We start from the raw sequence: 23,595 nt of genomic DNA, 5'->3' as shown, positions 1-23,595 counted from the left end.
GATTATTGTCGTTTATAAAAATTTAATATTTTTGTCATTATTGTATACATGCAAGTGTACCCTACTGCACTCAAATCGTGAACGAGGATTAGTTTTCATGCCAAAGTCACCCAATTAAACGTAGCAAACTTCAAGTAACTCACGTTTTCTTCACCATTTTTTCCATAAATAAAATATAAAATATAAAATAAAATATTCAGAGAGTCTGTAGACACAGTACTGTGGCCTTGCATAACTGTGAAATGCTACAGATACAACTCTAGATTCTGAGGGTCTGTACAACTGGGTAAATTTGGCATAAACACTGATGATCATTCAGGATTTGAGCACAATTGGGTACTTTTGTAAGTATACAATAATGACAGAAATATTAAATATTTATCCACAATATTCAAGATCATAAATTTATTGTTTTACTTTTGTTATGACTAATAACACCTTATGACCCTGTGTTAGTACTAAAATCATCTCTGGGCAACAAGTCATTTATAAACAAAAAAAATTGCACATCGTTCACAGTGTGTTGTGTTTGTGAGACTAGTATCCTTTGTATTTCAAGACAATAAGGGGAGGAGAAAGAGTATCAGATCACTTGAATGACATTATTACAGATATTTTTTGCTAGTGTCCTATAATATCAAGGGACAAAGTCAGTCATGGAAACCTTTTCATCTATGATGTATCAAATCAGGCGTCAGTTTTATTCTTTGGCACTGAGAAAAAATGAACGATGAACAAACACTGAACAATGATTCAACAAAATATGCCTTTAACTTCACTTACAGATAAAACTGCTGGTGAAAACGTGACATCATTTCTGCAAATTTTCCAGAAATAGATGTTCATATAAAAATCGCTTTGACAAACTTCAAACTTCAGCTTACCAACCATTATATTTCATGCCAATTGTATTAGGCATCAAGGTGCGAGTTCATGATTGACTGATAAGTATCAGATTCTCCTTTGACATGAACATTGGATTTCTGACAAATGACTCCTAACCCACCCTCTCTGAAATATGGACAGCAGCAGGCGTGGAGTCTGGGGGTTATGACATGGAGTACAAATTAAAGTCAGCTGATTCATTGTCTTTTCACATTTTTATTGGTTCAATAATGTAAAGAATGAATTCGTGGTGACAATAAAGAATGTAAATGTGAAAAAAAACTGACCAAAGGCTGCTTGTGAAATGGTATTAACATTCTCTGAATCCATATGCTCATTGGCCGGCTAATCTGTCACATGATCTCTTTGATCCCAGAATGCAATGGTCTTATTCATCTTGACCAGACTGGGAAAGTGAAGGTTAACTTTCATACTGTTTGAAGCAACTGAAGAAATTCATAATTACATGCTATCGTAAGCAAGTATGTTCTTGAGGGCTCACTGACAATACTGACAATTAAGCATACATTCTGGTCTTGTACATCCATGATTTGTATTTGGTTTACCGGTACTTCAGATACAAACTGTTGACAGTATCTGGTGGCTTGTCACCAGCATTGTACTTCATAGCTGATAGCACTGTAATTAGTCAACACTGATCAAGCATAGTACGACCAGTGAGTGACTCCGGCATGATCTGAGTACATGCTGGATTTTCTCATTGTTGGATTCTGAAAGCGAGGGGCTTTCGCCAACACCACGGTTACTCTACCCCAGTGCCTGCACTCACAGCATAATTCAATTAGTTACATTGAAGGCTAAAACAGTGCAAGTGGCTGTCAACAGTTTACTGAAAGACACTGGATTTACAAGAACAGACATGACCTTTGAACTGTACAATAACATCCATCTGATGGCTCACCAGTATCACTAATGGTAAAGAAGAACAAACAGAGACCACAAAGTTCTCTTTTTTGGCACATTTATCAAATAGAAGCAGTATCAAGTATGGTGAATGCATGGATACTTTTCAAGCAGTGACTTTTAGAAAGTATTACAAATCCCATAAAAATTGCTTACTAAGGTAGTAAAAGGTAGTAAACTACACACGTACTGTTTGCTGAAAGAAAGAACAATACAAACAGCTCTTTTGGTGTATTGGTATGGTTAACAGTGTTTTGAGAGAATGTGTTTGAGAATGAAAGTAATGCCTCTGATGTTACTGGTAAAATGTAATTTCAGTCTTTCCTCAAACTTAGCACATTTGTTAGATGACACCAAAGGTGAAAATATGGTCAAACACTATGTGGATGTATAAATGATATGGCAATATATGTTGAAACTTGAAACAGACCAACTGATATCAGTAAGATAAAAAAATATTGATTATTGTTTATATTTTCTTACAGTTGCAAGCTTTTATTTATATTTGATTGAAAATAAACTTTTGTACACATGATACACTTTACATATAAAACATTTGCGTGATATAACATACATTTCATATAACTAGTTCTAAATGGCATGTTCATTTTCAGTGTATACAGTATGCTATTTTTAGATCATAATTCTCTCATCTATGTCGTTGTTTCTGCAGAATCCAAATGGATTTGTATATTGAATTCAATGTTCTTGAATTTAATGTTGTACTCATTGAAAAGTGACAGGTACACATATATCATGAGAATTCAAAGGCTGGTAAATATCATACATTTAGAAATCAAACATGACAATCTTCTCACCCAATTTCCAACTGCAAGGCATTTCTAAAACAAGGCACATGACTGGACGTCTAGCATACAGATTTCCACTCATTGGCAGAACTAGCCAATAGGGCATGGTCTTACAAAACATACATGAATTCTAGATACTGATTGACATCATATTACCAGAAAATAAGTTACACTGAGTGTGTACATGGAGACTTATTAACAAATATTTTCCATTCGGTGAAAGGGCTCACAATACCAACTTCTCTTTCAAAGGTTTTTCTGACACCGATGCAAAGCCTTCTTTTCATAAACCAATTGAAGGCAAACCAGTAAATACTGAACAAACTTTCTTCAGGAGTCCAATAACATTCCTGGTTACTATCTTCCTTTTTTCCTTCCCTTACGTCCGTGCGTTCTTGTATCCGGAGCTGGTGCAGGAGCAGCAGCTCCCATCACTATCTGGCCTTCTTGGATTTCCTGCCTGGTTTCCTCAGAGGCATTGCTGATTTGATTCTGGGCTTCCAGGAAAAACATCAGATCACGGAGTTGTTCTTTCATCTCTTGAATTTCCTGAAAAGGTAGCAGCACAAGATGTTATCATAGAGGTATTGTGAAACCGTCCAAACACACAACCGTGGAAGAAAGAGTATGTTGCAAGTCATGGAAGCACATTGAACGATAGCAAAATTGATAAACATTAATGTAAACATATATTAGAATATATATTAGTATATATTAGAAACATGAGGAGGCCAGCAATAATTCTCTGTAATGCCAATGTGTACTGACCAAAAGAACCATTCCCGTTCACAACACCGATGAAATCTTAAAGCACTGAACACACAGTTGGACATTCTCTAGCATTACTGGTGTTTCAAAAACACTGAGTTGTAAATTGTATGGTTGGACCTGAGGATAAATGGAGCAAGGAAGGCCCTGTGCTAATGACTTTCAAACTGAAAGTTTCAGGAAAAATTCAAGCTATTTTAGGAAAAAAAAATACAGGGGAAAATGTTTACCATAAGGTTATGTCACTTAATGGTTGAATACCTTGATAATTTGACCATTCAATAAAAAAAATTGGTGGCTGAAAGAAACATGCTGAAATTTGTATACATGGTAAAGTGCCTAGATCATATAGGCATCATCTAGTAACTGTATGTATGTATATAGAAAAAAATACCGCAATTATACGGTGTCGCTCAAATTTGATCAGAATTGGTACATACCAAAGATCAACAATAAGTGTTATTTCTATCTGTTCAGTGCAGGAAAATTATACGTTGATGTTATGACAATTTCTGCACAGTACAACCAGAAAAACAACAAGAAATATTTAAACCAGAAAATTAAGAATGACAAAAGTAACTAAGGTCTGAAACTTTAGGTACTGAAGGTCAACTTTAGCAACATGCATAGCAGAGAATCTTTCAACCATGGATGTACAAAAATAGACATCCATGGTTTCAGCAGATCTGTTAATATGTCACAGTTCATAAACAATGACAGGAAATGACCAATTAGCTGTTTCAGTTACTGCTACCACTCCCAAACATAATAGGTACCCTGCATACAAATAGGTTAAAGGTCAAAATCCTCTTATTCAGATGTGTGGGCTGATCCACTTCACTGCCACCACTCCTGCACATTTGCAGGATTTCCCTTTTTCTTACCTCATTTGCACATTTTTGACACTGACGTGTTCATTTGAACAAATTCAAATTTCAACCCCTACATCTACCTGTACACCAAATACTGAGACGGTAGCTTTGGCGATATGGGAGCCTTTGTGTGTGACGGACATACATCTGCACATACATACCCACAAATATACAGACATACAGACGCCACCGACTCATCATATAAGCTCTTTATGGTATTTACATATAAAACCAAATATGAGCTAAAAACTAGTCACTGATACAAAATATCACATATTCATTGGACACCAGAAAATATGCTACGTCTTGACATGTTGAGATGAAACTTGACTGACTACCAAACGGTACCAATGAGAGAGGACAACAAAGCTAAAGCCATCAAGTCTGTCAGCTGACATGTCCTTATTAAAAGTAGCCTCCTCACCTTGTCTTTCTCTGACTGATCCTGTTGCTGTTTTCTCTCCAAGACTTGCAGTTTGGTGTGCAGTTCTTTCTGGTTCTCACGCAGACATTTATTGATCTAGACATAGAGAAAGCAAATTTTAAAAATCCAGACTTTGATAGCCACTGGATGATGGACTCCATGAGAAGTTAGTTAACCATGCTGAGTACTAAAGGTCCATAGAAAGTGATAAACTTATGACTATAGTAGTGGGCATGAGAAGGTGACAAAACTTGCTTACATGAAGAAAATGATATTTAAAATTATAACTCTTTAGAAATTGTTTTCTTCTCTTCTGTTCATCATTGGGAAATAAACCTGTTACAACACTCTGAATATTACTAAACTGGCAGTTTTCATTTTTAAGACAAATTACGTCAAGGCAAAACTATGCAAAGGAAAACAACACAGGTGTACTAAGATTTGGAAGTCTGAGAGTTAGTTTGGAAATATGTACAAACAACTATCCATCAATGTGTTGTTCAAATTGGTCAGTTTACTACAATATCAAGTTACTGAAAGCATCCAAGCAATAATCCGTAGACATTAAACCATTCCCTCACCTAACCAAGAAAATAAAATCAGGGATCACCATGTAAAATTTGGTTCTAGAGAAACAAATAGCCAAATATTTAGGCATGCTTGAAATTCAAAGTGGCTCCATCCCTGTGTTAACTCTATGAGGAAAAATTAAATTTTCTGTTTTCATGAACATCGTATTTACTCCATTAGCTTCAAAATGAGCCCAACAAGTGTGTAGACCAAAAGAATACTTTAAAAGATTGAGAGACCGAATATCTGTCTCTAAGGCAGATTCTACCTCAACCACATTTACAGACACTGGGCATCAATTGCAACAATAGAGTCCTTGTGATTTTAGAATGCATGGGAGAAATTCCAAACTTTGTATTTTTATGAGAGCTGGGACCCTCTCTATATTGTAAAGCATGAGTCCCTCCAAAACACATGGAGTACAGAGAGTAAGAAATAGAGTTCAATGTAAAGCCTGATTTATCAACACACCTCCCTTTCCTCTGTGAGTTCGGAACTCAGTGTTTTCACTTTGGCATTTTGCTGCGTAAACTTCCTTTCAAAGGTCTGTCGCTCTTTGGAGATCCTGCTCAGTTTCTGCTCCAGCATCTCACACTCTCCCACCATCTTCTTACATCTTCCTTCCACCTCGGCAACCTGCAAACACCAGAGTGTCAAATGTAGACGAGCAAACACTAGGTTGATTAAAGGCAGAGGCTCCCTTTAAAAGGGCGCGAAGCTATGGCAGCGTTCATTGTGTAAGTGGACACCAAACAGGCAACACGCCGGCACACGTTCCAGAAAATGCCATTTTTTTACTCTTTTCCGGCCGCAAAAACGCAGACAGACTGCTAAGCGGTCAGCGCGAGGCTGCTGCTGACTGAACTCTGTGGTTATATTCAAATTCTAACGCGACTGGAAGACGATTTTTTAGGAAATTCGAGCGTTGGTGGTGGTGAATCAATGACCTTTGACAATTTGAACCGACCGTCAATCAAACGCTTGTATAAACTCTTTTTGCAGGATTAGCAAAAGGCGCCAAAAGGTTGAGATCAGTTTGTGTAATTAATGTTATAGAAATCAAACACCGTACTGGCCAAGTGTTTGACTGGGAGGAGAACTCCACGAATGCGAGAACCTGGGATTGAAAATTGCGACTTTAAAGGGAAAATAGCTGTGCATGAAATGTCATTATCAACAGTCAAATTTGCATCAGGACTAACATTACACACATAAAGGCTCTGTTGAAAACACTTGGCATTTCAACATAATGTTAGGAAGTGAACAAGAAACTGCATTTACAGACAGAAAAAAACTGGAAAGTACATCATCAGTGACATCATCAGTTCAAGCTAGTGGAGATTTAATTCAATTTACAGAAATTTGCAGGGAAAATGACTAATTAAGGCAGTATTATTGAGTTTACAGGACAAAGTCAGCGAGTCACTGATCTGATCCTATTCACAAGCCTGTCAACTATCATACAATTATGTATCATGTAGTACATCTCTTTGTTATGTCCAACAAATTTACCTTGAATAGTTGAATTATAGCCATTTAGGAAAATACACTTTAAGTTTGCAGAAACAAATTGTGTAATAATATGCCAGCCAGGAGACCACATTTTAACACAAAATTAGATCATCGAAGGTGTAAGTCAAACAGCAATTATGATGAATCAGCTCTGAAAGGTGTCATGAAATCCTCTTATTGGGGATGAAATATTTCGATGAAGCACACTCAACAGCAAAGTATGGGTGCAAGGAAGTGTAAATATTGATGAAATTTCTTGAAGTGGGGACAGACTGGACCCATCCGCAACTGGAAATCTGTGTAATTCATCTTTACACAGGAAGGACCTTACAACCTTGATGCTATACTTATGATAAATTTGACTCTAGATTCCCTTAAGAAATTATGCCATTTAAATAAACTTCTATTTGCTTCTGAGTGAAAACAGCTTGTGCAATGTTAGCTGGGCAGTTTGTCATGGATTGTCACCCACTGCTATCAAACTCACCTCCGTTCTGTTCTTTTCTTCCATCCTTGCCAGCTGTTCTTCAAAATAGAGTCGTTGGGATTCCAGCTGGCTGGTCAACAAGTATGTAAACTGCAATGTGGTCAGAAACAAAAAAATATACAAATTCTAACTGAATCTCAATGGTAAGAGGCAATTGGCTTGGTGATTTTCTGGTCAGTATCCCCACAGGTGCATTGGAAACATCCATGCATGCATACATGTACAGTGCATATAAGTAAATGTGCTTTTTGTACTTACCGTACATATACACTTACAAACATATAGATTGGTACATACCATTATAAACAAGTATGTATATACATATGTATGTGTGTGTATGCTATATTATGTAAATGCACATAAAAAAAACATGTTGATAATACAAATGTATACCGATTTACAAAGATGACCTTCTCAAGCACACGCCCACACGTACGCATACACATGAACACACACATTGTGATAATTATATGAAACGGTAGAGCTGCTAAAACAACGACACACACATCTAAGTAAATGCCTACTGATGGCTTGTGGGCAACTCACTGGGAATTCAATCAGAAAGTTTGAACATTGTTTCAGTAAAGTATACCTACCATGTTAAAAGAAAGACTAGTGGTAGCACTTTCTAACAAGGTATCGAATATGGTTTGCTTCTTATCCCTTCTAACAATTATTAACTTTTATGACACAGACATTACTTAAAACACATAATTGTGTAGCTAGATGTGAGTTGGTATGTCTTGGCATACACAATAAAATGTCTACTACTGACCTCTAGAGTCAATGAATCTACTTTTTCTTCTCTCTGAGCTGAAGGATCTTCTCTGTCCCATTCAACAATCTTACCATCTCCTTTACTCTGTACCAATCTATGTACATAGTTATCTAAAACCATATCAGAGATACCACACTTTAAAGGAGTGAAAAATATTATTTGTTTCCTTCACTAATACTATATAGCCCTTTCTGTAATTTCAAAACATGTTTTTACAAATATTTTTTCTCTTTTTGACTAAAACACAATTCAGGTTAAATTAATCATCACAAGATATCCACACATAGTTAATATCTAGAAAATCACATTTGATGTATGCTCGTAAACACACAATGTAGTCTTACAGTCCTGTTAATTTAGAAACTTGATGATGAAAACAGAAACCCACTTCCTTGTCCATATCTACGACTTTCCCAAAAGCATTTGCTTAAACTTTGCTGGGCCAGGCAAAGTATAATCTGTTCACTACATCTGCCAAAATGATTAATTAAAAGTTTTTGCAAATTTCCGGTGGCTTGCCTTTCATTCTTTTGAAACCATTTTACAAATGTTAATAAGATACACGCTAAGAAATAGTAAAATATGAGATACTGACAAACATGGGGTATGTTTTTCAAAAAACCAAATTTCAACACAGTCTTGATAATAGAATACTGTGCATTTAGCTGACACCTGAATGACTTCAATGATAACACTGGAATGAAATTTATATGAATTGGTTAAATTTTACCTCCTGCATAGTCCCAGACTCTGTTGTTGCCGAGCTGCATGGCGTACGTGTGTTGAGTTTCTTCAAAGTGTTGATAAGCGTGGGCCGACATGTAACGACCACACCCTATGTGACCACAGATTAAACATATCCACAGACTCTGAGCAATAAGAAGAAAGATATATTAGAAAAGGAAGTCTTGAAGTGTTCAAGAGGAATCGATCAACAGAGACTTTGCCCCATATGTGTATACTGCAGTTGTGGTATATTTCTTCCTCAGAAGACACAGAGTTATGTAAATGATATGAATACCCCGGAACTGAAGAGAGTCAATGCCATATACAAAAATGTGCATTCATTCTGGTATGAGTAAAACAATCACTGTAAATGCTTCAAATAGGCTGCAACCTGTCAAGCTATGGGAATTTTACAACTTCTGGTGCCAACATGAATGGAAATTGTGCATACAGTACAGTAAGATTGTTAGACTTATGAGTTTTGATGAAGTACTTTGTGTCAGCAATTTTTGACAAATTCTGCTCACCTCCTGTGCTCCACAAATCATACATTTATTATCTGCTACCTGTTCAGGGGCTTGTGAGTAACGACACACCGGACAACTGTCAATGGAACACAAGCAAAGTTGTAATTGTTAGATGGCGGGTCAAATTGAAGCAAAAAGTAAATTATCTTTACAAGACATTAGATGTTTCATTCTTTCTTTGATCAAAGCATTAGGTCAAACCCGGAATTCGAATGGACCACGGTACAAACAAACCCACGTGTGTAAACACGCATAGACGAACGTGTATTTCCATACGCGTTAGTGCACATGAGGGTTTGTTTGTACCGCGATCACGTGATCTCTTGGGCGTACTGGGTGTAGAATGCATCACATCCTTTTTATTCTGGGGTAGAACCATTGGGCAGAAATTTCATAAATCTTTCTTTTGGGTTGCTGTCGACAGAAATGACAATTTGAAAAGCAGTGTCAATTTTGGTGTCAATTTCAAAATATTTATAACAGGGTTGGTATTTGCCTGTCAACATAGCAACAAAATTGGAATAAAAAATAGACCTTCCACCTAATGTTCAAAGCATGATACATATTAGTATTCATTTACGCAAAGTTTATTTGTGATTATTGATTAATTATACAAATTTGCAGATAACAACTCATAAAACATAAGACTATTCATGTACCTTGGGATCGTGCACTAAATATTTTATGTTGAGAAAAAAAATGATATAGCAACTCATAATAAACACTATTCACACACACATTACTTTCAAGACTGACATCTGTCATTACATAAACATGCATGTACAAATGCACTGATTTTAAGTTATTTGAGTATAAAATGCATATGTATCTGCAAGCACCCATGTTGATCAGTTTCAATTCTACCACATCTGATGAACAATATCTGAGACAGGTAAATTTGACTAACCTTGTGTCCCCCCATTTATAGAGACAACTACTATGAAATGAATGATTGCAGAGTATAGTGAGAATACCATCCACTGATTCATCCATTCTCTCCAGACACACTGGACAGGTTGGTAATTCAGTCAGGCCAGGTATTGGTAAATATGCTCCCTAAAAAACAAAGACAATAAACAAATATCACACAAAAATAATAATTTTCATAATTCATAATCTGGCATAAGTTATGATACAAATGTACAATTGGGAAAAACACAACTCATCTATCTTCAGCATGCTAATATAGTATCACAACTTACCCCTGGACATTCAGAAATTTTCCACTCAGCTGTTGGGGCTAGGGCTAAGGATAGGGAAAGGTATAATGTTTGGGCAAGAGTCTGGCCAGTAAAATGCCCAGGGGTAACCGTCCTAGAACCCATATCACAAGGTCAGATTCCTTTGCTGTTGCCATTGATACACTGATCTCTGTTTGGGTCGATAATTATGGCATCCCACACCAGTTATGACATTTTTGGATGTTCTACATGCATGCACTTTTCATAATGCAAAAGTATCACACAAAACAACACACTATCATCAAAATGATAAGAACATTTGTGTCAAGCATCCCATTTACAAATCGCTCCAATGTGTTTTAAAACTTCCTTTAGGGACTGGTCAGTTTCTTCAGCCTGGGGATGGGGGGTGGATTCATGGTCACCCTGTTTTTGACTTTGGTGATAGGGGGGGTCACCATGTTTTTGAAATGCCCAATAGGGGGGGTCAGTGTGTTTTTGAATTTTGACACAGGCTCATCATTGCCTAAAATGCTAGTGTCAGCCACAAATTTCATCATTCAGTTGTATTTTTCGGCGCGCCCTTCGGGCGCGTAACTTTAATAATCAGTCATATTTTTCAGCACGCCCAACTTTAACATATCAAGCATACATACATCAGAGATATCTGTATGTTCAATATTTTTCAGCGTGCTCTTCAAGCTCATTACTTTAATATATCAGACATTTTTCAGCATGCCCTTCAGGTGCATGACTTTAATATACAAGGCATATATATCAGAGATATCAGGATGTTTCATATTTTTCAGCGCGCCCTTCGGGCGCCATACTTTAATAAATCAGAGATATCTTGATGTTTCTGAGTGAAAGTGTACCATTATGAAATATGCATTTCATATGAAAAGGATGACAAATTCCTGATACTTTTCTGTTCTCTCTATGAGAATTCAGTATGAGAAAGCAACATGCACAAATATTTCACAATATATATTTGATACAGTGACTTATTTTAGAGATAGAAAAATGACAAGATATCTTTCCTTCTCATTGATGCAATTATTTTCCTTTGTTTCACAGGTTTTCTGTAGGAAGATGCTTTTTATGAACAAAATAACAGTTAAAAAAGGCAGTTTTTGTCATTATTAGCTGTGCTTTTATGGTTTCAATGTTACAAGAAAAGGTCCTCTCAGACACTGTACACATCAGATTTGGCTAAAAAAGCTCTCTATGGCTCCTCAGGAGATTTAATTTGATGGTTGGCAAGTCTTAACACCCATCAAAGTTTTTGATTCACTGCTTTTTCCTTTGATATTAATGATTGACATCCATTTCTGTACAACCCCATCTGGTTAAGCATAGAAAGTGTGAAATACATTCACAGCTCATTCAAAATACAGCTCATTCAAAATGTACTGTATTCAAACTTTAAGATTGACACTTTGAAATTCCTATCTTACAACTGACATGTCAACAATTTCATTAAAACATAGAATGACTATTTAATATATAAATATATGTAAAATGTAAATTATATTATATCATGCTACCATGCGCCATTCTGATTGGACGAGAGCTCATTCCACCGATGCTAAAATACTGTTTTAGCACTGATAGCAGTGCTAAAACGGGCCCCTAAACCAGCATTTTCGAAAATTGCCCGGTCGGTGCATTTGAACGTACCTATCTAAACCATAGACCCTCGAGAAAGACCGAAACAGTCCACTTTGTTTCAAAGACTGAAGACCGAATTTTGATACACAGATAAAGTGTGGGTCTGTAACTCACCTCTTGTGTAAATAAGTTGGGATCGATGATGAAAGACATCTCTGAAGCAGCACGTTTGGGGTATTACACAAATATTAGGGCAACAGCGCACCGTGCACTATGCGGGAGTCGAGACACGATATATCCTAGTACCGCTCTTTAAAATGAAGAGTATTCGTTCATACACAAATAAATTGACACTTCCTCACAGTAACGGTATGTCAGATATTATTTACCAAAGTTTGGGCTATAACAGATCGGGATGTCCTAACGATGTAGACCAAGAAGTTCAAAATAACAATGGGATGACTCCTGCCGACTGTGACGACTCGGATATTTGACATCAAATGCAACGAGCAGTGTCAGCGTCCAGCTCTCCCTGCATCGGGCAACACACTCTGCACAACTGTTCATCACAGTTGCAGTCATCGCAGTCTGGATTATTTCAAAACTGCTTGTTTTCTGGTACAATTAACGTCCAAATTATCCATCAAAAATAGATCCTGTAACTTCACTGTGCCACCACTGAATGTCGCGACGGTATGCGGTACAGAATGAGACAAATCTATTTTTAGTATGCCAAAAAAAGCCAGGACAATTGTTCTTATGTAAATTTACGAAAAAAATTGTTACTTTTTTCTTTTGATTTGAACTCTTGACCAATTTTCTGTGTGAGTGCAGCAGGTATTTTTTGACAAGTATCGTTCGTGTTGCATGCGAATAAAATGCAATGTCGATATGGACGTAATGCGTATTTATCGTAGGATACTGTGTGCCTGTACGGAATCCCAACTTTGAAAATGCTCGGTCTCAGGCGCAGAATTTCCTGCATTTGGCGCTTAGAGTGATGAAAATACCCAAGTAAGACAACAAATACACGCAAGTTGATATAATATAATAGCAATAACCCCCTTCGCAGTCGGGTATACACTCGATTTTGGTACAATTCGCTCCATATAGCACGAGCCGATAGGCGAGTGCTATATGTCGCGCATTGTACCAAAATCTCGTGTATACCCTCCTGCGGCGGGGGTTATTGCTTAAATATAATACATATATATATATATATATATATATATATATATATATATATATATATATATATATATATATATATATATATATATATATATATATTGATATATATATATATATATATATATATATATATATATATATATATATATATATATATATATATAATTTATGTCCACCTTTTGTTTTACCTATGTCGCGCCCCGGGGGGGGGGGGGTCACCCTGTTTTTGAAATTTGGAATAGGGGGGGTCATCCTGTTTTCAAAATTTGGAATAGGGGGGGTCAGCCACTTTTTGACGTCGGCAAAAAATAATCCACCCCCCCCCCCAGGCCGAAGAAACTGACCAGTCCCTTACAATGGTAAATGTACACACACTCACCTCAGATTCCTTGACAGTTTCAACTCTGGCTACATAGACACAGTGGCATAGCTCAGGCTCAATGGAATTAAATGGCTGACCATTGTATGTCTTGTAGAATTCATCAGCCAATTTCTTTAGATAGAAGAGATGGCTATATTACTGTAGGTACTGCAACAAATTCTATCAGAAATGTACTTGCAAGAAGTTTCTGTACTGAAAGTTGGTAAATTTGGTGTTCTGATGCTGACCAAAATACCAAGTTTTACTAATAACTTTCACATAAAATAGATCTGACAGCTTTTCCATTTCATGTTAGGTGTGCAAGCCTGTATTTTTTTTAACACATACTATGTGTGAAATTTTCCTATTCAATTTATCAAATGTAATTTTAAATTATACCGAGATTTGGTTCAGCAGATATGAATGCAAAATGGTCAAGTTACAAGTTACGTACCAGTACTAGTTACTGCACAGTCACAGTGAACAAAATATTGATCACAAAATGATTTTGTGGTCAAGCCTGCATATATGCAAATGGCTATTTGGAGGGTAGAATTGACTTTTAAGATCCTCAAGATTTAGATCCTCAGATCTTCAGATCACTTCAGATTCAGATCGCAGATCTCAGATCCTACAACTTCAGACGCAGATTCAGAATTCAAATTTCACAACTTTCAAAGTTTGATGTAATATACTGATAAATAAAATTTACTTTAGATTTTAAAAGGCTTTAGAAATTATTTTATTTCTATTTTGAATCTTGAACTTAAAAACTTGTTATGTGATCACGTGTGTAGAGCAATCATGGCAGAAGGAATGTCAAGTTAGTGCCGATATACGCCCTCTATAGTCAATACATAGTTATCTCTATGACTATAGAGGGCGATCACCAGGGATCGAACGATCAAGACCACGACGATCATGTAAATGCCGGCTATCGACTGTCCATATTTTACCATCGTTCGTAATATTGATGGCAAGGAAATATAACTAATCAATGTTGGAGGCCAGTGACCCCGGGCTAGATCAGGAATTCAGGGGTCAGAAGAAGCAAGTTAGCTAATCTGTAATTGTAAACCTGTGTTCGTTGAAGCTTGCTGAGCAAAAACGTTTATGTAGACAATTTTTTTTTGTTTTCATACCTGCCTTGTACACATATTCAAATTATTATTTTAAATATTGTAATCATACTGTTAATACGGGTATTGTAAAAGGCTTGTAAATTCAAATCTGCGTCTGAAGTTATGGGATCTGAGATCTGAGGTCTGAATCTCAGGGTCTGAATCTGAGGATCTGAAAAGTCAACTCTACCCTATTGGGAGTCATATGTTTGAGGCTGTGTATCTGTATCATCTTGATTTTGCATTCTCTCACCTGTTCTTTAAATTTGATGAGCACCATGTACTGGTTTGGAGTGGAGTCACGGATAATCCTCAACATCTGAATGTTAGGGCTGACAGGAGCTGTAAATTGCACTAAGTCATGGATGGTCATTGCGGCAGGAACGCCAAGCAGCACCATCATTTCACTGCGGGCAGTGTCTTCATCCAAAGACGTCATGAATCTGAAGCGCACGCAAAAAAAACACCAATAATTATGAAAACTATACGTCTTGAAAGTGTAACACTTTTTTCGACAATTACTTGCATTATTGGAGCTAACTGGGAAACAGAATCCCACATCCTTTCTAAGGATATCATTTGCTGACGCTTAAGGCTACGAAATATTTCAAGAGCAGTCAAAACTTTAATTCTGGCCAGTTGCAAGAAAACACCCTGACATTACATATTCTGGATCTTATTCATCTTTACCAGATATGTTGATTATTACCTTACTTGAAACTCTCAGGCATTAACTCCTATATACAGGGATGATTCAGGTGTGTTATCAGAAGTCAGGCCCAAAAGAGTTAGCAATTGAAAAGCTCCATTTAACAAAAGTCTTTATCATCTATCATCCCTGACATTCTTCCAATTTTGAAATTACTGGTACCAACATCACTAACTGGTCAAAGATTCATAATTATCCAAATTTGGGAGAGCAGTTGTCACGACAAGAATATCATTTCTGACCATGCAAAATGCACAAATAATTTGAAGAGTTGGTCAGACAGCTTTCAAGCAGTGAAAAGCTAAAGTGGACACTGAAAAACTTTCACATCAATACATGATGTTGGTATGTACAGGCAACAACGTAAGACTGTTGATGGGCTTGGAGAAAAGTGTAGATTCTTACGTTTCCTTGTACAGGTGAAGTATTCCTTTTGTAATTTCAACGCTAGGATTTCCAGAGAAGAAATGAACTTGACTGGGAACTCTTGTCACAGGACTATGACTTATCCGACCACTGCCACTCCCTGGCCTGTTACCATGGCTACTCTTGCTCGTCCCCGGCTCCATAGCAGTACTTGATTGGCTGTCTGTAGAAGAACAAGACAGTTTGACACTAGCTTTCTTCTTCTCACTGGGCGCACTCACAACTTCAGAGTAAGTGTGGGGTTTACTGCCAATGGGTCCGTTTTTCTCTTTTTTAGTGTCATCATGGCAAGGAACAGCATCTCCATCTTTCACAGTACTGCTGACATCCTCACTGCATTTCTTGGAGTTTTCATTCAAAGTGTCACCATCTTCTGGAGTAAATATTTCATCTTTCTCATCATGATCGTGGGAATTCTCTTCAGTCGCACCTTTCTCTACATCTGTGTTAAAAGAAAGAGTAAACCCTGAAACTCCTGCACTTTTCATAAAAGACAGGCCAACTCAAAATGTCTACTAGATGACTTTTCACCCCATTTCTGTTGAGACAATGGTGGGAGAGGTATTGTCAAGAGGGTGAATATTCTTCATTTTAATTTCCAGGAACCCCTTCATCTAATCCTTCGAGTGTGTCAATAATAATATTCATTTATGTAATGTGCATTAATGAATATTAATTAGGTACAAAAAACTGACAATAATAGCTCATTATCCTTGGAGAATATTGGTGTACCTCCAATCTTGCACTAAATAGCGATTAAATATTCAATAAAACGAGAGAGGCATGATATAAAAAGCTAAAAATTGATCATTAAATGAGTGTGCGAGCAACATTGATTCAAAATTATGGTATGTATGTCTTAAACTTCTCCAAGACTTAAAATGTTCAATACTCTCCACATCATACTTGTAAACTTCAGTGTTTTACGTAAGCAGTTGAGAAGCACCAATTTGGACGAAAAGTTGGCATTGAAATGTGTGAGTAATGAAATATCTCGCTATATTTGCGGCAAACTTTGGTTGGAAGATCTAAATCAATTTGTTTATAGCTTGCGCAGTAGGCCACCAACGATGGTCACAAGTGGCTCACTGATACGCATGTGTTACTGTAGTATGATAAAAATCAAATTTTTGACCACTTAGTTGCCGCCATTGCAATCCCACAATACTTGTGAATGCATCATCGCATTTCAGGGCCACAGTTTCAATATTTCTTACTTTGATCAAGATTTGAAATCAGTAAAGTTATAAAGTTACTAAGATAACTTAAGAATTTGAAAATAAATACATGAATACATTTTTGTTTTGGATGAAATCTATAGCAACCGTCATGACTTGTGTCAAGGATCATCAGTGCAAAGTACACAGATAACCAGGCCTGACACATAGAGCTACTGTACAGGCACACACAGGAGACTGAAGCGCGCGTACATACTTGTTCCCTGCCCAATGCATGCAGTGGGGCACTTTACTTTGCTACACTGAGTGTAGCAAAGTGAAGTGCCCATCGCATGCACTGGGCAGGGAACGCTGACTGTCATCCCCACTGTGTGAGTAGCCAGCAAGGCTATCATTATGCCTGTGAAGAGGAAGACTAATAGCTAGAGAATCCATAAAAATATTTTATCAAACAAAACAACCACTATGAACAGTAAACTGTCACTTTCAATTAAAATTACATTTCCAACCGTACTCCGTGCAAGTTTATGGGCTCAGCTCTATTGTAACATTAGATCTGTTGTTCTTGATGTTGTTATTAGACCCACACATAGAGAAACATTGAATTTGAAGTTAAATCCTACCCAAATGCTTACCTTGATATGCCAGTGTTTCTATAGTGATCTCTTCCATCTGTCTTTTACCCCTGTGCAATTGGATGATGTCAGGGCACTGTAATGCTGAGACAGATTTCTTCTCCTTTCCCTCCCTCTCATCATGAGAGCCATCCTTGGATGGATCATTGTCATTGACCTTGGCCGTGATTCCTTTCTCTGAGTCTGAGCTGATGTTGTTTGGAGTTTGGCTGTCCTGAGTGCTGCTTGCGTGATCTGACATTCTGCTCTTAGCTGTAACATCAGAGAGTAGTGAAACAAAGTTGGGAAATCAGATTCAGATTCACACTGAGGATCACCGTCATACTATTCTCCTATAGAGGGTACTGAATCTGATATTTTGGATAGTTAACATGATAAACTGTGTGCGTTGAGGTTGTGATAAAAGATGAGCTAAGGCTACTGTAGAGTAAAATGACACATACAAACACTTGCACTTGTTCAACACACCCAAGGGCAAAGAGAAACCAGGCAATGGTGATACCAGTACAAAAAACCTCAGAGTAAGTGTATGCTGGATTAGAAAAGTTTGTACTACTGAAGTTATGCGTATGGTCATGCATGGTAAAAATACTGTCCATTTGAATTCTGGGTATCACCCTCTAAGCTATATCAGAGCATGGAGGTAGAAATTATCTACCTTTGTGATAAGAGTTAAATATCTTTGATGGTGTTCAAGCCTTCCATATGCATTTTATCTTTGGCTAAAGATTCACGAAAGTAAACCAAACACATCAAATTTTTAGTTGAAGTTAATTTTAATCATCTTGATTATACCACAGGGTAACACCAACATCATTGTAACCAAGGTGCAAAAGAAGCATGCACGTAAACATTCAGTGGTATTCACTATCAAAGAATTTCGTCCTCATCGGTCACAGGTGTTTGGATGAGTATCGACTCCACCTCATCAAGCACTGGTAAGTTTAAGAATTATATTTGCTCTATCATTGTCTCAACAAATTTATTCCAGCAACTAGTACTTAGCATCTTTGGTGTAATTGAAAGAAATCGGATGCTGCATAGAAAACATTCGGTATTTAACAGCTTTAAGAAATTATGTGCGGTCCTAGAAAGCTCTCACTCTTGAGAACGTGATTTGGATACTAGTATGACTGAAATTGTAATGAGCATTATTTCTTCAAACAGAAAGTCTGTATTGTCTAATCTTCAAGTAAAGTTCAAAGTAAGGTACTGATGGTGATCTAGTGAACTATATTGAGCAACACAAAAGCAAAAACACTGTAACTTTTCGATTCTCTGCTCCACTCAGCGTAGCAGTCTGAAAAATGTTAATTTGTACCACTGTAAAGTTAGGATTCTCACAGATTTGAATAAACCGTGATCATGGCACTAGATTGACATGAAAGAATATGGCAATTTTATGTGGCATATTAAAAACAATACACTACGCATAATGAGTGTTGCTGCTATCATGCTCCTTTTTATATTCTGCCCACCCCTTTAAAGTCCTACACTTAAGGTCAATGATTGATTATATATTTACTTCCAGCACTTAAATTATTTAGCCACCTGATGTTTTACTTCTTCTTTTTCGGCCTTGAGGGTACTGCTGTGAAAACCTCTTTTCAAATCAGTATTTAAACTTGGGTGGTTGAAAGTAATTGAGTCAGGGAAAAAATCCTTCAGAGTGACATATGAAGAATCAATATTTGGTTAAAAATTGCTCTGTCAAAACTGTTTCAAATTCAAGACCTAATTAAGTTGTTTGGTATTATTGATATTATTCTGAAAGGATATGGCAAAAAAATTGCACAGCAAGAACAGAATCGTATGTAATCATAACGGACCAATTTAAAATGTCTCGAGTTTTAGTTTATTATGCAATGTGTAAACATACCTTGTTTTCAACATTGGACCATCAAATATTCGTCGCCAAGAGTTCAAATATAGAATGAGACCCTTGCACGTACTGGCCTGTGTGTGGAGGCACTGTGCTTCAAAGAAATACGCCGTCAGTCAAAGTTTTCTGTACATGTCGGTCTCAAAATGCGTAGCAAAAATGTGATAACTTACATTTAACGTTGGTAGTGTGTCTATGTGTGTCTAGGGGGGGGGGGCGCACAATATAGACGCCGCCTAAACACGTAAATTTCTGCTTACCTGTGAAATGAAGAGACGGCAACACTGGAAAATCCTCGGCGATTTCAATGCGTAGAGCGACTAAAGAAACAGACGGCATATGGCAAAATTAAAAGTCATTAAGCAATAAAAATGAAAAAAATAAAAATAAACGATGTTCTTCTGAATTAAAACAATTATTCACTGGTTAAAATTTTAAAAAGTCATTTCTGCGAACATTCGCCATCTTGCCGATAAGAACCAATAACCCGGAAGTAAACTTTGTAAAATTAAAGGTTAAAGGTCATCAGCAACAACAACATATAACCACCGACCACGAGGCATTATTACACAAGGCAAGGCCTGGCGCAGGCATCAAACAGAGATTTTTTTCTGAGGTAAGAGTTTATTTGAAGTTGTTGATAATTATCAGGTCGATCCTGAGTTGCCTGAAAGTTATATCTGCTTCGCTTCGCCTGGCACAACGACCTGGCTGTAGCCACAGGCTCTTGAGTCAAGGCGAACCGCTAGCCGTCACTGATACAATAAAAATCAAATTTTTATTGTATCAGTGACGGCTAGCGGTTCGCCTGCATTGACTCAAGAGCCTGTGGCTGTAGCACTGTAGGGAGAAGCCGTTAATTCAAGCCAGATCGGCGAAACCGAAGGCCAAGCCCAGGCTCAGTACAAAAAACAAAACAAAAAGGCTTTCGTTTCCCAATGAACCACAACGAGGCTCGATATCAAATGCTGTCTATGAATTTGTTCCTAAATGATGACTAATACAGTCCTAAACAACCTAATGAAACTGTAACTTACCATGAAATAGTCTATCTTTGCTGTAACTCATTTACACATTGCGCTATTACTGCCAATAAAAGTAGTTTTGCTTCTCACATTACTTCACAGTCTTCGGCCCGGCTCAAGTTACGCTCTACCCCAGTTCGAAAAAGGTCGTTCCTACATCCCGCAGAACTGACAGCAGAAGTCAAGACTGGAGCGTGCACGATGGGTGACAGTCGTCAGGGTGAACTCTCACACTTGATTCATCCGGTCAAGGTACAGTCGATGGTGCGCGCTTGGCTGGAAGAAGATACTCCGTCCTTTGATTACGGTGGGTTTGTTGTCGGAGAGCGGCTGGAATCTGCTGTATTGTTATGCAAATCACCAGGTGTACTCGCAGGTGTGCCTTTTTTCAATGCCATCTTTAAAGAACTTGACTGCGAGGTGCACTGGCATACTGCAGAAGGGACCCCTTTGGAACCTGTTTGTGAGGTGGCACTTATACAAGGCAAGGTCAGGAACTTGCTTCTTGGAGAGAGAGTCGCATTGAACTGCATCACTCGTGCCAGTGGTGTTGCTTCCTACGCCAGGCGGCTCAGGGACATCGCCAATTCTGCCAAGTGGCATGGTGAAGTGGCGGGAACCAGGAAAACCACACCAGGCTTTCGATTAGTGGAGAAGTATGCTTTGCTGGTGGGAGGGATGTCTACACATCGGTATGATCTCTCTTCAATGATCATGTTGAAAGATAATCATATATGGACAGCCGGTAATATAACACAGGTAAGTGAAATGCAAACATGGCCATCGGAATAAGGAATAAGTGTAGTGACAAGACCTGCATTTTAGTGGATGGAATTTTTCTTGATTGCCATCAATGAAGTACCAGTCAAAGATAAACCAGCTACGGTATACTACAAGATTTTGACCAGATCACGACATATATGCATGAGCGATACCAAGAGCATATGTGGAATTAGCTGGTCAAAACTGAGTGGTATATCCATTGTGGAGATGGTTATTGCTATATATCACAACAGTTTCTTGAAAATCTTGCTTAAAACGTCAAAATTTCTCTAGCTAAGAGCGCGCACATATTCCCACTGTGCTATCGTTAATGTAGCCAGTTCATTTTCATGTTTCAAACAATTATAGATTGCTGTATTATGCCATCAATATACTGGTATGATACAGTAAAGAGTAGCATACATTCTCTCAATTAATATCTCTGTTAAATTTGTGATCATAAATATTAACACTGACATTTTCTAAACTGCCAATATATCTCTTAATATCACCATTTTCCAATGCTGAACAAGGTATACAAAATCACTCAATCACATTTTCACTGAAAGTAACTACTGTTTTTCAAGTTTATTGCAGTGAAAATGTTTTTCCCCAATAATGCAACACAAAGTATCTCCCTTTCTGCCAATACTGACTACAATATCAAAAAAAGAGCATTTTTCTTATAGCTTACACGATTGTATGTTACACTTTTAAGCCAGCATCGTAGCTAACAACAGGAAACAATATAGAAATGGCATGTTTGAACTCAGATTGTAAATGGATGATTTCAGAAACAAATCGCATCCTTTACTTTGCCTGATGCGGACGGGTAAGAATATTGACAAAACAAAACTTTACAACAGATCACATTATATTCATCTCATTTGGATGGCCATGTATTTGTCTTATAAGGCTGTTCAAGATGCTAAAAAGGTTGGTGGGTTTTCAACCAAGATCGAAGTTGAGTGCAGAAGTATCGCCGAGGCAACAGAAGCTGCTGCTGCTGGTAGTGATGTAATAATGCTAGATAATTTTGAACCACAGGTAATTTTATAAATACACTGCTTGTTCTTCATGACCCACATGAAACTAGCCAAGAGGTGTGACTCACTCTTTAGTAACAAAACCTGTCAGAGGCATTTTAGCTCCCATTTGTCACATAAATGTGAAAACAGCTTATTTATCAATGGCTTGTCGGCTTTGTGAATTTGGTTAAGTTTTTCACTGGTTTTCATTTACTTATGTATTATTTTTAATGGAGATCACATTTCATAAATTTTGCATCATTTCTGGTTCACTTTGACAGCTCTTTCACAATCAAGCAAGAACATTTTGCTTCATGATCTTTAATCTCTTGCATCCATGTCACTCACACATAACTACCATCTATCACTCCTTTCAATTCAACCTTCAGGCTCTACATGAGGCTGCCGGGCAGCTGAAGGACAAATTTCCCCATGTGGTAATAGAAGCCAGCGGAGGGATCACAGAAGACACATTGCTGAGCTACCTTGGTCCAAACGTTGATGTAGTATCATTGAGTAGGGCAACTCAGGGATATCAGACAGTTGACTTCTCATTTAAAATCAAGAAAGAAGGCCGTGATCCTCACAATCCTAAAGTTTCTACTACGTCATGAAATTTAATGTAGCTTGCATTGACTTTTTGTCCTGCATTTTTCAAAACTCTACCTCACCACACTTGAATAATGTAATGTGAAACTTCTCTTGACTGATCTTTGTCTACATTTGTTTGGGACAGATTTCTAGGTCTGTCCCAAACATGTCTGTGAAAGACAAGCTTTCAAGCCTAAAGATACAAGGTAATTAGAATTGTACCCATATATATAAAGGAATTCAGTCATCTTTATTTATGGTAGTAAACTACTGATTTTCATTTTGGATGGCCAAGCAAAAAAAACGAGTGTCCCAAAAAATGTATAGCCGACAGACATTCTATGAATAAACATATATACCTAGACCTTTGGGTCCCTGTTAATAACACCTTGTTTCTGTACATAGATATGCACGGTGACTGAATATTAAGGTGTATTTTTTATCTTTCCGTTTGCCGTTGTTCTTGGCAGTATACATATCTCCCAACAAGAAGGCTATGAAATGTAATCTAGTTTGCACACAGGGTGTCGCAAACAATATTCGTCCAGACGTCATGATGAATAAATGTCATGTATTAAAATTGTTTCATTACACAAGACTGACCAGTGCTGT

At 37.4% G+C, this 23,595-nt stretch overlaps 2 protein-coding genes across 2 annotated transcripts; one reads left to right on the top strand and one right to left on the bottom strand.

The window, feature by feature from the left end:
- Nucleotides 1–1,081: 1,081 nt before the first annotated feature.
- Nucleotides 1,082–20,774, bottom strand: LOC139144951 (BRCA1-associated protein-like). Its single transcript, XM_070715788.1, has 14 exons — nucleotides 20,615–20,774; nucleotides 19,838–19,897; nucleotides 17,696–17,947; nucleotides 15,862–16,324; nucleotides 15,001–15,190; nucleotides 13,645–13,758; nucleotides 10,190–10,338; nucleotides 9,283–9,358; nucleotides 8,760–8,898; nucleotides 8,027–8,139; nucleotides 7,252–7,341; nucleotides 5,724–5,888; nucleotides 4,683–4,778; nucleotides 1,082–3,167 (listed from the first exon to the last, which is right to left on the bottom strand). The coding sequence occupies exons 1-14, from the start codon at nucleotides 20,643–20,645 to the stop codon at nucleotides 2,976–2,978; spliced, it is 2,130 nt and encodes a 709-aa protein (XP_070571889.1). The 5' UTR covers nucleotides 20,646–20,774; the 3' UTR covers nucleotides 1,082–2,975.
- Nucleotides 20,094–23,363, top strand: LOC139144952 (nicotinate-nucleotide pyrophosphorylase [carboxylating]-like). The gene is made up of 4 exons (XM_070715789.1): nucleotides 20,094–20,193; nucleotides 20,705–21,361; nucleotides 22,280–22,411; nucleotides 22,782–23,363. The coding sequence occupies exons 2-4, from the start codon at nucleotides 20,804–20,806 to the stop codon at nucleotides 23,004–23,006; spliced, it is 915 nt and encodes a 304-aa protein (XP_070571890.1). The 5' UTR covers nucleotides 20,094–20,193; nucleotides 20,705–20,803; the 3' UTR covers nucleotides 23,007–23,363.
- The last annotated feature ends 232 nt before the right edge of the window (nucleotides 23,364–23,595 follow it).

Source organism: Ptychodera flava, chromosome 12 (genome assembly GCF_041260155.1).
Source record: "Ptychodera flava strain L36383 chromosome 12, AS_Pfla_20210202, whole genome shotgun sequence".
Taxonomy (NCBI): domain Eukaryota; kingdom Metazoa; phylum Hemichordata; class Enteropneusta; family Ptychoderidae; genus Ptychodera; species Ptychodera flava.
The sequence above is the reverse complement of the archived record's forward strand: the minus strand, read 5'-3'. Positions and strand labels throughout refer to the sequence as shown.

Coding starts and splice junctions, on each gene's coding strand:
- LOC139144951 (XM_070715788.1), bottom strand. CDS start 20,645: ATGAGTTACAGCAAAGATAGACTATTTCATG. Junction 19,898..20,614: donor CAAAGATAGACTATTTCATG/GTAAGTTACAGT, acceptor CTGTTTCTTTAG/TCGCTCTACGCATTGAAATC. Junction 8,140..8,759: donor AGTCTGGGACTATGCAGGAG/GTAAAATTTAAC, acceptor ATATGGTTTTAG/ATAACTATGTACATAGATTG.
- LOC139144952 (XM_070715789.1), top strand. CDS start 20,804: ATGGGTGACAGTCGTCAGGGTGAACTCTCACACTTGATTCATCCGGTC. Junction 21,362..22,279: donor CAGCCGGTAATATAACACAG/GTAAGTGAAATG, acceptor TTGTCTTATAAG/GCTGTTCAAGATGCTAAAAA. Junction 22,412..22,781: donor TAGATAATTTTGAACCACAG/GTAATTTTATAA, acceptor TTCAACCTTCAG/GCTCTACATGAGGCTGCCGG.